At 34.1% G+C, this 18,333-nt stretch overlaps 1 protein-coding gene across 1 annotated transcript in view; it reads right to left on the bottom strand.

Annotated features, from left to right (window-relative positions):
* The window catches only part of LOC115232773 (UNC93-like protein), a 49,319-nt gene that overhangs the window by 12,093 nt on the left and 18,893 nt on the right, over window positions 1–18,333 (bottom strand). The window contains exons 3-4 of the mRNA XM_029802850.1: window positions 13,042–13,273; window positions 2,604–2,766 (exon numbers count right to left, since the gene is read on the bottom strand). Coding sequence (XP_029658710.1) covers window positions 2,604–2,766; window positions 13,042–13,273 — 395 coding nt within the window. The remainder of the gene's footprint in view (window positions 1–2,603; window positions 2,767–13,041; window positions 13,274–18,333) is intronic.

Consider the following 18,333-nt stretch of genomic DNA (forward strand, 5'->3'; position numbering starts at 1 on the left):
AGCTTCGAGATTTTAATGCCCGCATAATTGTACAACACAGGACATACAATATACATGGTATATATGTCTCGTTTATTTATAATAAACTTTTTATATCTAATGAAAAAGATATACGTACATATCTCATTATAATTTTCGAGTCACTAAAAATGATTGTATGTTGAAATAAATTTTTCAATTTACCTTGTTACAGATTGTAAATATGACACACATCTCTCCAAATTATATTTGTATATATATAAAAATTAAAAATTATAAAATGAAAGGTTTGTAATAAAAGGAAGTACGGGGTATAACTTAAAAGAAAATAAATACAAGCAATGTATCTTGAAGGTCTATATCGTACATCGTAAAATTAATATGAATGTGGCAGGGGAATGAGAGGCATTCTCGTACATACCGCGAAAAAATCCGACGAATAGAATCCCGATGCTAAATTTAGCTGACAAACCAGATAGACATAAATCGTCCTAAGGACCCGCGACATGTTAGGGGCCCGAGATGGTATAGCAATACAGCCGGTGCCTTGTCGGTAAATTCACAAAGTAAATCTCTCGATTGTGCCGCTAAACGCTCGACAGCTCAGCGAATATTCTCCACCCCGGAGGACGACATTCCTGAGAACACGTTTGCAGTATTTCTGGGCCCGGCTGAAGCCACGGCCACCGTCTAGATCCGCGGAGAACGTGGTGCAAATCGACACTTGCAAAGACAGGTATACCTCAGATGTATCTCTTCAGACAAAAGAAGGCATGAAAACGGGTAACATATCTTCCGCGGTAATCTACATAACTGCTTCGTATTGCTTTTGAATCGCGTCTTGTCGTTAATCACGCATGTATTAACAACTTGACAAACGACCGTGACAGATGACGGGCTGATCGTTCGTCTCATTGTCAGACATATACCTGGTTAAAAACGAATTATTACTGTAGACGTTACTTTTTTTTTCGTATGCTGATTTCTTCGTGGTGGCGCCACAAAGTCGTATTTCCGCATGTAAATGCTCGTCGAAATAAAGAGAAATTATCATGATGTGATAGCGAATTATATGATATCGATGAGAATCGCCGCACGTTAATCCAGATACATAATTCAAGAATTCTCTGACTAATATTTTCAATGGACTCGGTACCGGTTAGTATTGTGGCTCTCTTTGATCCGTTCGAGGACCTTGGCGAAAAATGTATTTAATCGAACGTCGATTGAGCGAACTTTTAATCTATTAATCCTCTAACAAGCATGAATAATCCGTTCGATTAATAATGCAGAAATTATCAATATTGCTAACAAAATAATTCTCAAAATAATTTTTATACTTAATTCTAGTTTTTCCACTTATACGGCCGAATAATTGTTTGCAATTTGGACATAACCGGTATTTTGCTCAATTACGAATAAGCTTCACTACTCATTATCATTATCTGTTTCATTTTCCGCGTTTTTGTGTCGATCACGCGCAATTTTTTATATCCGGCCGCGCGAATGTTCACATGATACATAGTATAGCCTATAAGTGATCCTTTTCACCTCTTTCAACCGCAGCTGTGTGCTTTTACGAATGCATATTTTCGCGAGGCTTTCCAACGTGTACAGACTCGGCCTGAACCGTTATGGTTCAACCTTGGAAGCAACGCGAGTGGAAGATAGCGACAGAATGCGAGACGTTTTGGAATCTGCGTGCGGATCTAACACGCTCACCTCTCTTACGTAAGACTTATCCAATATGCAGATATCACGGACGATAATACCATTACGGCGAACGACAATAAGAGCAAAGAGAGCGAGAGAGCGACAATAACGCGACAACAACGCGATCTTCTTTGGATGCTCTGCGGATAATCAAAGAAAATATTCAACCAAATGTTTGATAATTGATAATGCCACACAAATATGGTTAATCAAACTAATCTGGATCTGATATTAAATATTCTCCTTTTTTTCATGTGTGTCTGTGTGTGTGTCACACAAATGAAATTCTTAAATTACAAAAGTGTATTTTGTCAATTAGCTAATCGATTCAATATTCTCTAAATTTACATGGATGCAACTACTCGTCTTAAGTATAATATATTTTATACTTGCTATATATATAATCTCTTAAATATTTATATAATTTATAATTAATTAAATATTTATTATCCGCCTGAATTGAGAAGTTACAAATTGTGTGAAGAGCAGTAACATTATGTTCCGGAAGAATTATAGTAACAAACGCGGCATTTTGCATGAATTATTATTATTCAATTTGTAACATACATGTTGTGCAAGATTAAATTGATTTTACAAGAGAAAAGTACTTAACTTATATATGTAGCACGTCGATATATCGATAATTTTATTTACGGCCGCGACGGTCTTGTTTTGCGGTTCGCCTTCCTCAGTGCGGCAAACATTATGCGGGTCAGGATTATCTTTCTCCTAATGATGTCGCCTGCTAGATTGCAGCGACATAGTTAGCTACTATATGGCAAACTGGCAGCTTTATTCTTTCTTCCAATTAATTATCAGAACTCATAAAAATTGCAATTAAATTTCTAATATCTGTTTATATTGACAGGAATATGGAACAAGAGCGATTTAAAAGCATTTCGATAACTCACCTGCGTAAAATCGGCGCCGATAAAAGCTTGCTCCATACCGATCCATACCGTGATCGGTATCAGTAATTGCTGGTAAGGCTTTTTTAGCTGGTAAGCTGTAGCAGAAAGCAATTGAATGCCGCTTATTTCTTGACTATCCGACCGTCGTTGCTTCTCGCCGTACCTGAAAGACAATTGAGAATTATGTGATCATTAAAATGTCTTCTCAAGAAGCTAAAATACTATCGTTCTCTGCGATTTATTGCTTTAGTTTAATTTTACATTTGAACACAATAAGTCTATTCCTAGCTTTTGCGATAGATATGAACGTGTGGAAACAAAATAAATGTACAAGATAATTGATCTGATTCCGGGAAGACAAAACTGCGCCATTCGAGAGACTTATCTAATAATAGGTTTTAACAATAATGAAGGAGTTTTTATTTACTAGCTTTTCTTGGAAGAATTACACATTTTTAATAATTTGATAAATTGTTGTTGAATAGGATAATTATCTCTGTTTATTAAACTTAACATTTCTGTTTATTAAAATCATTTATATCTGAGACAGATATACTTATTAAAATTTAAAATTATTCAGAATTTTTATTTTGATGTAACTACGTCTATATTATTAAAATCATATTTTAATAATCAGCGCGGTTGTGCTTTACGTTAAACATAATTTTGTATGTAATGCATAAGTCAAGAGTCAGATGGACAAAAGAGCGGGAAACACAAATGAACAATGATGATCGACTGCCGCTTAGAACATATGATTTTCCGGCAAACTTTTGCGCCGCTATTTGCAAAGAGGAAGAACACGCTCGCTTGGATGTGGATTAATGACGACCGAGATTAATTATTATCGTGATTGTACCATCCATGTGCTTATTCAGTGTCCGTGCGACGCAAGCCACACGGAAATGGATTGCGCAATTAGCAAACTTCCACTGGTATACATTGCCATTGAACGATATCGCGTGCCCAAGCCGGATTCATTCATCGTTTCGTGTCGCGATTACATGAATGTGAACTCGGACGACATATGAATCGATTCACATTTCCCATTACTCGTAATAAATCAATGACTGAGTAGAATAATGACACATAACTTCTATTTCTCTCATATTTTTTAGGAAATAAAAAGTTTATAGACCTATTTAATGTAAACTTTATTTTGCTGTCATATTTTTGACAACACTATAAAGAGCGGCATTTAATATTTCATGTCATGCCAAAAAATTATTGCACGTTTATAATATAGTGTATAATATCATTTTTCTTTTCCTAATATAATAAAAAAGAAAAAAGAATGGAAATATTATATCGCAATTCGCGTGATGGTCAAGGCACTAATCTCCAGTGATATTGCCGTCTGAAAGATTCACGCGCCACTAAAACCATATACGCAAACGGTACTTAAATCGGAAAATTCTTAGGAAATTTAAATACTTTAAAGTTTGCTTTTGTGTAATATTTTTGCGCGAGGAGATGTCAGAGAGTGGTAGACCAAAGTATTTATAACACAAAAAAAATTTCATATTTTAAAATAAAGAGAATTGATTTTGCTTTGTAGAATCTATTATGTGCATAAGATTTATTAATATTTTTTATAAATTATTAATTGGATTTTAAAATATAAATCTGATTTAAAAATTATATTTGTATATATATAAAAATTAAAAATTATAAAATGAAAGGTTTGTACATATCTCATTATAATTTTCGAGTCACTAAAAATGATTGTATGTTGAAATAAATTTTTCAATTTACCTTGTTACAGATTGTAAATATGACACACATCTCTCCGAAATAAAAGATTATGAGACATACATGTTCCATTAATACCAGAATTTTCTTGGCGACACATATTCAACAATACATTTTACGTATAAATCACTTTTCAATAAAATCATTCTCGAAAGAGGTAACACAAATTTGATCCTAGCATCTCTCGTATCTGTAATCAGTAACACGTGCTTCCGGAGGATGATCATGCGTCCTCGCGTGGCCGTCACGCATCGAAAAACAGCGTTCTATATCTAGCGCGAGTTCTAGCGCTGATTCAGGTCGATCTTTTATTGCATTTCATTGATTGCAACTTGTCGTTATAGCGAGGTCTCGTGCGTAAAGAAAAATCGAAGAGAAAACTCGCGAAAAGCAAAATAAACACTCGCAAATTTTACCGTAATAATATTTATTTTTTGTCTTGCAAATGACGCGGAAAATTTTTACATTGAATATCAAAAATTTTTTTTGCATAAAATCTTTTAATTATCGATATCGATACATGTACTGTAATGCTTGTGACATTTTCATTACTTTTCTTTCAGAATTTAAATAATTAATCTTATGTACGATTACGCGTTGTTAATTTTTAGTTCTTAATTTTACATTATTTTCTTTTACTTTTTTTCTGGAACTATATATACATATATTTCTATTAGAGTAACTCTTTCATATAAATTGGAATTGTACCACATATCCCGATAAATAAATAAACATAATAAATAATGACACAGATGCAATCAAATTAAATAAATTTTACCAATAAAATTAATTTATTCCATAGATATTACGAATTAATAACTCTAACAGACATTTTTTAAATCTAATCGTTAATCGCAAATAGAACCAAATTTTCGTTAATAAGTTTGTTAATAAAATAATAGTTATTGAAGTATATAAAGAAATTTAAGTAACAAATTATTTAACATGATAGATTATAACACTATACATAAAAAGGCAGAACCTTTGTCAAGACAGAAATAAAAGATCGAACAAAAACTGAAAATAATTCCACAGAAAGCGGAACCGGAGCAACAAATCTTCGCCTCACGATCGACGATCGAAACGGATTAAAGATCTAGAGAGATCCGACGTCACCAGCTATGTCGACTTCGCATTCGCAATCTTGATGACAGTTTCCATGACGGCGAAAAGAAAAGTGTCTACTTATTCCCGCAACGGTCGAAGACTGCTATCAACTTGCTGCTATCGACGATGAAGAGGACGAAGACTGTCGTCCCGACTTGCAATGATTCGAGGCCGGATCGGGGAAGGTAGACTCTGGCGCCAGTTGAAGCGCACAAAAAGAGAAAATCTACTTGGAGACCAACCGGTTATAGAGCTTGGCGATCGACTGTGAGAGGTTTCCATCATACATTTCTTTGTAGCCTTCTTCAAAAGTAGGTTACCCGCAGATTCTCGGGATTCAATTAGGATATGCTTCAAAAAGGATCATTCTAAATATCTTCTAAATAATTGAGTACAATTGATTCATTAATAATTTTCGAAAATCGTCAGAAGTTAACTTGAGCGTTTTCATCAAATATCAACAGTTCGATCAACAGATCTGTAATGTAAATAATTATGTGACTTGCGTGTTGCGGTTGAATCATTATTTTAACTCTAATATAATAAATCGGATGTTCTTTCCGCGTTTTCGCATAGCCTACAATTCTTCTTTTGTATCGACACGTATCCGTCCTATCTCATATGAAATATTTCTCCTGTGATCGAGTTTTTATCGTTTTCGAAGACTGCCATTTGTCATGACAAATAATTACATCTTCCATAGGCCGCAGCGATATACGCTATTGAAATGGCATCGATAAATCTTCGTGCACGGTTTAACGCCATAAATAGAACCGGACGGTACGTGCTCGGGAATAAGAAAGCAGAATACTATAAACGAGAATATGGAATTCCGCTTTTTTCTTCGTCTCATTTTTTGTTTCTTTCCTGCTCGATGACGGCTCGATAATAGTTACAGAGGCAAATTGAGTTGACGTCATTGCGCTTCATTAATGTCGGATCCTGGTACGAAATCAAGGACGATCATTTCCTTATCAATGATTTGTGAGAACACGTGGAAGAACTAGTGACTCGCAATAAAAGATCGATACACGAAATAGCATGTACCAGATTGCAAAATGGAATGCCATTGTTTTATCAACGATTGCAGTTTACAATGTGCACGAAAGGGAGTGACCGGTATCAATTTATATGACGACAGCGCGATCAACAGCTGTCATTAGAAAGTGCTGTATATTTCAGTATCCATGAACGAATCTATTTACCGTGATAAATTCATTTACTCGCATTCTATCATTTTTTAATATCAAAGACGATAATTATTATTAATTGTGCAAATAATTCATAAAATTAAAAATTTAAGAGTAAAGAATTTGATATTCTTTGCTAAAAAAAAGAAAGAATTAAAATTCCTTTTTGCAGCTCTTATTACAAGCACATAATACATGTGTGTGTTAAATTAAACTTTCATCGATTATATATATTAAAAAGATAAAATTAAATATTATATAATAAATATAAATATTATTCTTTCTTCCAATTAATTATCAGAACTCATAAAAATTGCAATTAAATTTCTAATATCTGTTTATATTGACAGGAATATGGAACAAGAGCGATTTAAAAGCATTTCGATAACTCACCTGCGTAAAATCGGCGCCGATAAAAGCTTGCTCCATACCGATCCATTAGCTACTATATGGCAAACTGGCAGCTGTATTCGCTAAACAGGTTCATTGTTTTCTTAAAGTGGTTACCAATGATGCGTTTCATTTAGAGAAAACAAGTAAAGCGTCCACATTTCTATCATAATTTTTGCCATAAATTTGAATAATATTTATACTGGATATATTCATATATCTTACATTTAAATATTGATATCTTAAAAATATGTGATAATTAATCTTCTGCGATTAATTCCTTATAATTTCGACGTGACATAAAATAAAACAGAGATGTATTAATTTCAACTATCAATTCAATTTTTTTTAAAAGACATTAGTACATCGACATACTTTTCCAGCAAAATATATGTATATCTATTTTTGTTTTTAAAATAATTATAGTTATCTATGTATGTGTGTTAACAACTTTTATCTATAATATGTGTGCATTATAAAGAGTAAATTGACTGCGCAACTGCACAATTAAATTATTTAATTATTCTATTAATTTAATCTGAATTTTCCTCTCTATCATTATATTAAAATACCTATCATTACTAGTTATATCTTGATATGCATTAAAAGTTAATTTTATAATGTAGCAAGTAAACACGCAACGCGTTTGAAACCGGTGAATATCAAAGCGGCTGGTATCGGAAATCGAAAAAGATTTAAGTATATATATATATATCTTTACCTTGTGGTGCCCCGGTATATGAGTCTATCTATCTACAACCAAAAGCAAATTAGCGGCATGCATATGCGCAAACCGGAAAAAGATATGTATATATGAGCGCAGGGGAAACGTCAGTTTTTCTAACTGCACTGGTATTATGCATGCTGCGTTTCATCGTGGGCGATTATCGAACGGCGATGCGTATCTTCGTAAGCGATCGCATGAATGAAGCACGGCAGCGCCGTACCATGATGCGTCGGTTCGCGGATTACGCAACGCGCAACATCATCGATCGTGAAATTTTAATGCTCGGAAAGAGGAGTGAAAGAAGACAATTTGATTCACATTGGCACGAGAATCTGCTCCAAGAATCGTTAATGAAAAAATACAAGAATATATTAACAAAATAGCGCATTGAACAAATATTAACAAGTAAATTTTATCTTTTTCTTTTTATATTTGTGTGATGTTATATATATAAATCATGTGTAAAAATATAAGTAATCCGCAATAAAATTATAAAAAGCTAGGTATGACTAGAATAGCAAACGATTTTTCTAACGGTATGCACGAATTTGCTATTTACACACGATCCGTTTCTTACATTTGCGATAACAGATATGCGTTTGTGAACAAAAGGAATATGTTTCTCTCAGAGCGATAACGAAGAGGTACTATTCTCGCAGATTTAAGCGAGAACACGAGCAGCAAGTGGGAAGTTGTTGTATCGGTACGTGCCGTCGTGTGTCCTAAATACATTCATTTTACTGCAACTACGATAAAATGTATATCTACAGTGTCTTTCACTGCGATATTTTCTTTTTGACTACAATATTCAAGATATAAAAAAAAAATTTATTTTACTTTATTAATTTATATTGTAAATAATTTAAAATTAAAAAGAAAACTTTAGTGAGTTAAATTCTAAAATAATAAATAATTTTAAATGCAGCTTTGTTATTTAATAATATTTTTTTTTAGATTTGATCAATATTTTATTAAATTAAATGCTAACAATTAGAAATTGTAATAAATAATGATTTCATAGAATTTTGCTAAGAATAAACTAACAATACAAAACGTAGAAAAAAATCTATAGTTAAAGATATCATAAAACATATTTCTAAAACAACCTATACCTAGCACAACTGTGAGCATTGCTTTATCATCGTTTTCTTTTCGTCAGACTAGCATTGTGAGTTTCTCGTTATCAAAACTTGCGCTAACACACACGTAAATTAGAAGAGGTACGGCCTTGCGAAAAAACAATTCGCGAACTGCGGCTCAGCGACCATCGTAAATTTTCCCAGTAATTAAAGATGTCTAAGTATAGTTACAGAGTTCCGGATGAATTCGTCATTAGAATGAAAAAAACAAGCGTAATAAGAGGATGTCCAAATCCAGCAGGACATAATAAAATTGTTCAAAATCTCAAAAAATATTTATCAGTTACGGATAGTAAAAGAATTAAATCAGATACGTCAAAAAATGGACAGAATTTTGATTAATTGACATTAATTCTTGATATTATATCCACGAGAAATTTCGTATGTTATACTATATAAAGATATCGTCCAGCTATATTTATTTTTACATCATATATTATTAATTACTGTTATAAAAATTTATATTATAATAATTTGGCCTAATTAAATATAAAAAAAATATTATATTTAAATTTAAATTTTTAATATATAGTACTCATTATTTGAATACAACAAATCGTATTCGTTAAAATCGCAAAGGTATTGAATTAAACAATAACAGATTGCAGAATCTTGCGCGGCAGTGTACAAAAACAATGAAAATCTGTTGTCACGCAAGCCATAAAACCGTAACGCCGTAATTACAACCGGGAATAAGTCTGATAGTATCTATCACCTATCATCTAATTGCGAGCATAATACCCTATCGTTTGTTCTTTCCACGAAGGAGAGTCCGAACCGACTGATTTACCGGGCGGTCACATTGAATGAAACCTTGATGTCTCACGACGAGAAAAATGTAAACGTATATTTCATCGTAGATGTCTATAAAAAACAATTCATTAAACGAATCGGCCAAGTGTGCGGACAGGAAGCAAGACCTATGCGCAGGAAGGTCTTCCTCTCCGCGATTTTATGGTCAACGATAACGGCCATCTTCGATATAAAAGTGTCGTTAATGTTACGTCTACATTAGCGAGATATCTTTCTATCTGAGCGACGGAAGATCAATTGTATTAATCACGAATGGGGTAGTTGACGTAGTGTGCATTTAACCAAAGTATGTATTTTGTAAAATTTTGTAATGTTGAGTTGCAATCTAATCTGTGGCCTGATAATAATTTGGCGGACAACGTATCATTAAGAGTTGCTTACATCCGGACAAACGCGTCCTTGAGCATCTTCCCGTGGCAGGATGAATACGAAAAGCATGATTTTACCAACGGCAGAAACGAAACGGCAGTTCTATAAACGATATTTGAATATATCAATGCTGATATTATTCAGCATCGTATATTTAAAGTACGTTCACGAGCCAATCCTTTCATCTAATCAATGCCAATGCGATATTTTTTTTACAATCTATTATAAATAGAATTTTAATAATTCCTATATCAAAGTCGAGAGAGAGAAAAAAAAGAAGAGAACAACTTAGCAATCGGTTTATCAATTTTCTATGCTGATCGATGCCTCTGGATTTTTTGCGATTAGCTGGGCACGGGAAGTAACATTACATAGTAAATCTTAAGTTAATTATCTCTCAATAGTCGATGTAAAAAAATACAAATATTTTTCCAGTAAAAAGATTATATTTATGCTGCTTTGCAGCATGTTCAAGGATACGCGCATTGACGCAAAAAAAAAATGATTGTCGCTAAAAATGTATATAAATATATAATATTTATGCGAAAAATTGTAGTTTTTAATTTGTCAAATTTTCTCTAAAATAAAATAGAAATTTAGCCAACAATAAGTTATTTTGCTAAAAGATTATATATACAATCTTTATTTATTTCTATTTTTTAAAATATATGTTGCATAATATGTGTCTAAACAGACTTATTTCGCACACAAAGCGTTCAATCATTCGATTAAACAAGATGACTCTACAAAACATCGGACTACTTTCAATTTGCAAATGAGAGCAAAGTAATCAGCAGATTAACTTGTTAAATGTTTCCTCGAATACTTCTAGAAAGTTGAAAGAAAAAAAATATTTTGTTTCATTAGTATCTACCAGCGACATTGATCTACGCGAGTAGGACGCGAAACCTGTTCACCACAAAGAAGCCTGTAATTGCGCGTTGAGCCAACAATGAAGCCTAATTGCGAAGGTAGAGCATGCCGTAATTATGCACTGAAAGATGACATGCGCGGGATGTAACAAAGGAAGCTGCCTGTACTATTCGTACATCAAACCACCTTATCGGCGCGCACGATCACTGACAATGATATATTTTATCCGTGATTTCGCACTGTATGAATTGCATAGCTCAAACTGTCATCGTCCGCACAGTCGTTTTATGAATATATGACGACGTCATGCGCGATCACGTCGTGTTTTCGTCAAGCTGTTCTAAATATAAAGCGATAATACAATCGAGAAAGATCTTTTTCCTCCCGATTTGAAGTACTGGGGCGTTGTTCTCGCACAGTATCAACTGTCTGTAAAAAAGCGAAATATACATCCCTTTACGCAAAGCTCGAGCACAATTACCGAAGTTTATTTACAGATGCATCATTTTTTAGAAATCGTGGCGTAAAATAATATTTGAATATTTTTTAGTTGCTTTTAAATTTGAACAATTTATAAAGTTGAACAATTTACATAACTGTACTTCCCAGGAACAGATTAGAATCTAATTCATCTGACTCGTCTGTAAAAACTCGTAACAACTCGTTTGACTCACGTTCTCTCTGCGATACAAGCAACTTGCAGCTATTATACTTGCGCTCGTAATAGTTATACATTACGTGGATTATCAGATCGTTTGGAAAATCCGGTCCCAAAGGTTACATGTACGTTTTAAACGATCGCTTCTTTCCTGTCATTTTTCAAAGACGGTGAACAAACGAGTTGAAATTATTTTCACGGTGTGTCATGTTTTTTGCGACATTACGAAACCGCAGTTTGATAGACGTGATCCGCGAAACATCAACCCGAATTTCCTCTCCCCTACCTCCCCCATTTTGGGATCATCGTAACCATTGCTCTGCTTATGATTGCGAAATAGCGTACATCCGACAGGATGTGCCGGCTGTGGTGATTGCATAACGTTATACACGTAGCGTGAACCATACTTATTAAAAGTCGGTAAGTTTCTGGACTCGCTCGTTGCGTCAACATAAGTGCTCGTATCCTTCGGCATATTGTAAAGCAGCGTAAATTAAAGATAGAGAGAGAGAGAGAGAGAGAGAGAGAGAGAGTCCCTCTAAAATTTTTACGTTCTTCTACATCGACTGTTGAGAGAGAATTTTAGTGCCTATGTCTTGGATTAAATATGTATATTGATGTTCTATTTAAATCCTCTTTTGATATTAAATAGAGATATTAAATAGCTAGATATTAAAGAACGAGATATTAAATAATAGAGATATTAATTAGGAATTAAAACTTTCTTAAGTGTCTTTATATTTTTGGACAGAATTATAATTGTGATTTGCTATGTCGAATCGTTTTACAAAAATCAAAATTTTGTTTAAATTTTTATCAAAGAATTATTGATTCAAGGAATTCATCTCCAATTCCTTTCAGTCTTTTTGAATGCAACATTTATATTTATGATTTCATAAAGGGATCAATAATGATCCCTCTAAAATATGAGAAAAACATAGCTTCCAATTTGCCTGGTTTTATCTTCTTTTAAATGGAAGACGATAAAAATTTTCCAAGTAAACTTCAATCAGTACCGATGGGATTATTCGTATATTAGACATTAATGCTCCAATAGCAGTATAAAAAATTATGTGATGATGATTAAATCGATTCTACGTATTTCTCCCAGCGCGTATAGATATGTATGTAAATCCGATCGATTAACATTCGGCGCGTTATCTCCCATCACCGACGACACGCCAAAAAGTAGGTAATCAGGTTCGCCAGCCCCGACTACTCTCTAACGTTTTTTTTTTTCACAACGGCTGCTCGTGCAGCTTGTCCTTGTTCATCTGACGCGCAATTCCGTCGCGAAATGTTACGACGATCGTTAAGTCGGCTGATACCTGGCAGGCGATAAAAACGCGTCGCTCTCGAGAGCGATTAGCATCCCCCTCCCTCGGGCAACAACTTTCGTTCCGGTATATTCGGGACTCACCTGGAAAGAGGATCGACGAACAGAGCGACGATTATTACCGCAATGATGACGCACGTAAGGTAGATCGAAGAGATTTCATAGATCTCGGACTCCGGCGGCCGCTCCAGGTTCTCGTGGCCTCCGTTGCCAAGGACGCAGAAATCCGCGCCGCACAACTTGATTTTGTCCCAGCTGGTCGTGCCGTTGCTGCCGCCGCCGCCCCCGCCACCGCCGTGCCCCCCGTCGCTCAGTACTGCAATTTGAAAGTGATCTCTGATTGTGAGTCGTTTCCTCGAACGCGTTCGCGCTTTCATTGCTAAGCTGCTTCTTCGAATTTATTTATATATTATTACTATAATATAAACAATTTAATCTTTTCTTGATAAAATGTCTCTTTATATTAGTTTTTAATAGAAAATTTTTATATAAAAGAAGAATTATACAGGAAACGAAGAAACTATTTTAATATTTTATATGTTCTGTAAGTAAAAATTAAAAGATTTTTGCAACCATGTATGCTATCAATTCGTTCTTATACTCTCTTTGAAATTAAATATAATCTAGGATCAATATAAAATTTAAAATTTAATCTCTTAAAGTAATATTTCAATATATATTCACTATTTGAATTGTCTATATTTGAGCCGTATTTCTTCGTTACAAAAAAAGATTTTTTCTCTAGAATCGTAGCTAAAAATAGAAAAAGCCAATTCAAATTATGCAAATGACTTGAGGTAAAAATAATTATTGCTTTTTATATACTTTGCAGTAGGAGGGTCATTATTTTCACGTTAATATTCTAAAGAAAAAGAGAAACAATTATTGCAAAATATAATAATATTTCAAACTCAAAAGTAGTATAAGTAGTATAAGCAACATGACATTTTTTCATTCAAGAGGAGCATTAATAATAAAAAATTAAAATGTACGGCATTTTTAATTAGTTTTATTTAGCAATCAATGAGAGATAAATTTATTGCATATTTAGCATATATGCGGTATATTTTTTGTTTACTTCACTAATTAAAGACCAACGGCTTGGGTAATTTGATCGCTCATCTGTTTATATCTATTGCATATTTCTATGATATTCTCACAATGCAAATTTATACGGAAATCATTTTATTTTACATATCGCAATGGAGAGGAATAAAATTGAATATCGATGCAATCTACTGGTAACTGCATGTATACCTGAATAAGTAAGAAACACGTAACAATTTATATATTGCCACGTCGGTTATCGCGTAGAATCGCGTGGTGAAGGTGTGCGAGCGGTAAATCGAGAGGTCGACCTATTACGCCGTAACCGGAAACCGGCAATACCGTCTCGTCTCGATCGTCGCGAGAGAGCTAGACGATACAAAGAGTACGAGTGTGAGCTGCTAGACTCTTCGTAAATCAATATTTCATGAGCGAATTTCACCGCTGACGAGACTCTTCCCTAATCGTTTTGCGGACATGCGGTTTGCGCGCTAGACACGAAGCTTTACTTCGTCGTTTCACGATCGAAAAATTGATTATGCGTGTCGACGCGTCCTGTGGAGGTAAAACACCGAACAACGGTGTCACGGTTGCGCTTATCTTCGGTGGGGATATATCGCATAATCCTGCACCTTTAGTCACGGCGCGTGAAGTCGGAAAAGACCTTTGTCGGATGTAAATAGCGACTGGTTACATCTAATAAAAACGCGATAGACATTTATCGCAACCTAACGTGTTCTGATTGCTTTATTAACGTCATTAAAACAGCTGTGAAGTCGTTTTACGCAAAAATACTTGCGTATGTACTTTATACACACGTATAAAAAAATCCTTCGATAAACAGAGTACCTATACCTTTTAATGCACCGTTTTTGCCACGTTTGCATTTTATAATGTCGTCAAAAAAATTATAGCTATTTTGGATCTGATGACGAATTAATAAAGAATCATCGAACCAATCGATGAACCGCACAGCAGAGAGAAGTGCTCGCAAATAACAAGATAAAGAAATTCCCGCACAGCTGTGCAAACGCAGCCCACGCACATGTGTGTTGCCAATGAGGAAGCGCACGACACGCGTTCGAATGTGGTCGTTTGCAGGAAACCTTCTCGAAGGATCTCGTTGGTATTCGACGCGTATTGAGTTATAAATCAACTAGGAGCCACGGCGCTTTAAAGTGCAACGATTCGTTTTGAAACGCGCGAATGTTTGCAAGAATCGCCGTACACGCGCGTTATTATTAGTGCACGTGATATAATATGTAACGCAGATATGTGACGATAAAAACTATCTTGAATATGTCGAGAGATCACGCAATGCGTTAGGCGAGTTGCGGCATGCGTTACGTTGCCGTGAAAAATTAACGCTCGCCATATCCCGCCGGTTAAATCATCGACCGGAACTACTGACACGCGGTACGACTTTCATCTTCTATCGTCGCGGCGTGCCTGATATCTTGTATTACTCACAATTTCATATAAGCGTTTAAATATTTTCCGACAGAAGACAGAAACTAATCGATAGCTCTAAACAAAGCGTATCGTCATTCTCTGGAATCTACGTATGTTTATCCAAGAGGAAAAGGACTTTCACTGGAGCAGAGCTAATAATGTTATATCATATTTAAAATCGTTCCCACCATCATCGTTATAATTGTTAAAAATTGTCTGTTTTTTAACGGTGTCTGCTGTTCGAGCATGTACGAGGAAATCGTTCATTAGAATTACACGATCGGAATGAAAAGCACGCTGAAGATATCATCTTTTGCCTTTTAATTATCTTTTATTGAGCGATGAAAAATATTTCGTATTTTCATTATAGCACTAAAGTTTTTATATCAAAACAAAAATACGATGTTTTATTAATTTTACATTTATTTTTTTTTTTAAACAAAAAGGCTAATAAATAGTTTTATAATTTTAAATCAAATTGGAATAAAAAGGTTTTTAATTATAGATTGAAGAAACTGAATTTTTAGGTCTAAATTCAAAAATAACTAAACAAGATATATAAGATAAAGAAATTATTGTTTATTTAAAGTTTAAATAAATTTTGCTTTTGCTGTATTTTAAATCGTAATTTTACCATCGAGACATTTAATATTAAAAGATTGCAATAAATAATGGCCTTCACTTAAATTTCCTATAATAAAACATTGATTGTATATATCAAGAAATACGCATAATATCAAAATTTCAGACTTGAAGAAACATTTATAATTATAATTTATTTTAATTAACATCATTAAAATCTTATTTACTTATAATTTGACAAAAATAAAACAGATTCTTTACGATAATTTACCGTGTTATTTAAATACGATCAATACGTGACATAAATTTAATCGACTTCTTCCATAATCAATGTCATAATGCATAAAAAAATCTTATAAGTATTACCGAATCATTTTACAAAGATCTCCGGTTGTACGAATTATTTAATTATACCCTGTTCGCAATTCCCGTAACCTTCATGTCACTATCGACCATTCATTGCTATCATATTGCGCACACGTCGACCTCGACAAGGATTCCAAAACAATCTTAACCTTTGTCGTATATTTGCAAATATTGTCTGGCGTCAATGGCACTAACTTTTCTCTATCCGTTCAGTAATTTAAGAAAAGAGCTCATCTTTCTAACCATCTACACTTATCTAGAGTAAAACTTTTTTTCTTCTAAAGCAAATATTCTCTCTCTCTCTCTCTCTTTCTCTCTTTGTGCTATACTATTATATTACTTTACACATATAAATATGTTTGATAAACATCGATATATTTGTTATATTGTGCACTATTAATGTTTTTTATCTTTGCAATTTATTATTTATCTGGATTAATTTTATTTATCTAGATTATAAAGCGGATTAAATAATATTATAAAGCAGATTAAATAATATTTTATATATATCGTCTGAGAGAGAGACACACATATCATTACAGATTTCAAATAAATTTGCAATCATAAATTCTACAAATAACAAGAAATCCAAGAAAGTAAACGTGCGCATCATGATTAAATCTGATTTCTTTATTTAAGACTATATATATACACTTTTACTTATTTTTTAATTTTTTAATTATATTTACATTTAAATTTATATTCTTTTTTTTCATAGTTAAACATATCAATTTTTTAATAATAATTAGAACATTCTTCGGTTCCGGATTTTATTGATTTATACCACCCAGAATAGCGTCAGACTGAATACATTAGATGTTCGATGAGCAAAGAAATCGAAGAAACGTTTCTTCACATGTAAGATCGACACACAATAATACTTTGCTGAGCGTGTATATATATATGCGTGCGCGTGTGCGTATATACGCAGCAACGGGGAATGCGTACGAGGTAGTACGGAAACCGACTATCACAGGTTTATACCGGATAAATCTCGTTTCTTCTCGGCGAATGTGCGATTCGCTCTCTGTCGCTATCACAGCCTGTCTCGCTTGTGGAGTCTTTCACCAACAGTGTTATCTTGCACACATATATGACGGACGCAAGGCGTGTAAAGGCGTGAGGATACGAGCATCAGGGGAAAAACCGAGCATTTAGTCCGACTGTCTGACTGTAACGTCTGTTTCTACTGTACGCGTACGCTGCGTATTTGCCACTGCGAAACTTGCCTAATTTCGGAGACTAAAATATTTTACCTAATCATAATAAAATATTCTGCATTTCTATATTCTTTTACAGACTATATTTTTAACTCAACTGAACAAAAAATAGACCTATTATATTTACATTTAAATTTATATTCTTTTTTTTCATAGTTAAACATATCAATTTTTTAATAATAATTAGAACATTCTTCGGTTCCGGATTTTATTGATTTATACCACCCAGAATAGCGTCAGACTGAATACATTAGATGTTCGATGAGCAAAGAAATCGAAGAAACGTTTCTTCACATGTAAGATCGACACACAATAATACTTTGCTGAGCGTGTATATATATATGCGTGCGCGTGTGCGTATATACGCAGCAACGGGGAATGCGTACGAGGTAGTACGGAAACCGACTATCACAGGTTTATACCGGATAAATCTCGTTTCTTCTCGGCGAATGTGCGATTCGCTCTCTGTCGCTATCACAGCCTGTCTCGCTTGTGGAGTCTTTCACCAACAGTGTTATCTTGCACACATATATGACGGACGCAAGGCGTGTAAAGGCGTGAGGATACGAGCATCAGGGGAAAAACCGAGCATTTAGTCCGACTGTCTGACTGTAACGTCTGTTTCTACTGTACGCGTACGCTGCGTATTTGCCACTGCGAAACTTGCCTAATTTCGGAGACTAAAATATTTTACCTAATCATAATAAAA

Source organism: Formica exsecta, unplaced genomic scaffold, assembly GCF_003651465.1.
Source record: "Formica exsecta isolate Colony F162 unplaced genomic scaffold, ASM365146v1 scaffold15, whole genome shotgun sequence".
Classification (NCBI taxonomy): domain Eukaryota; kingdom Metazoa; phylum Arthropoda; class Insecta; order Hymenoptera; family Formicidae; genus Formica; species Formica exsecta.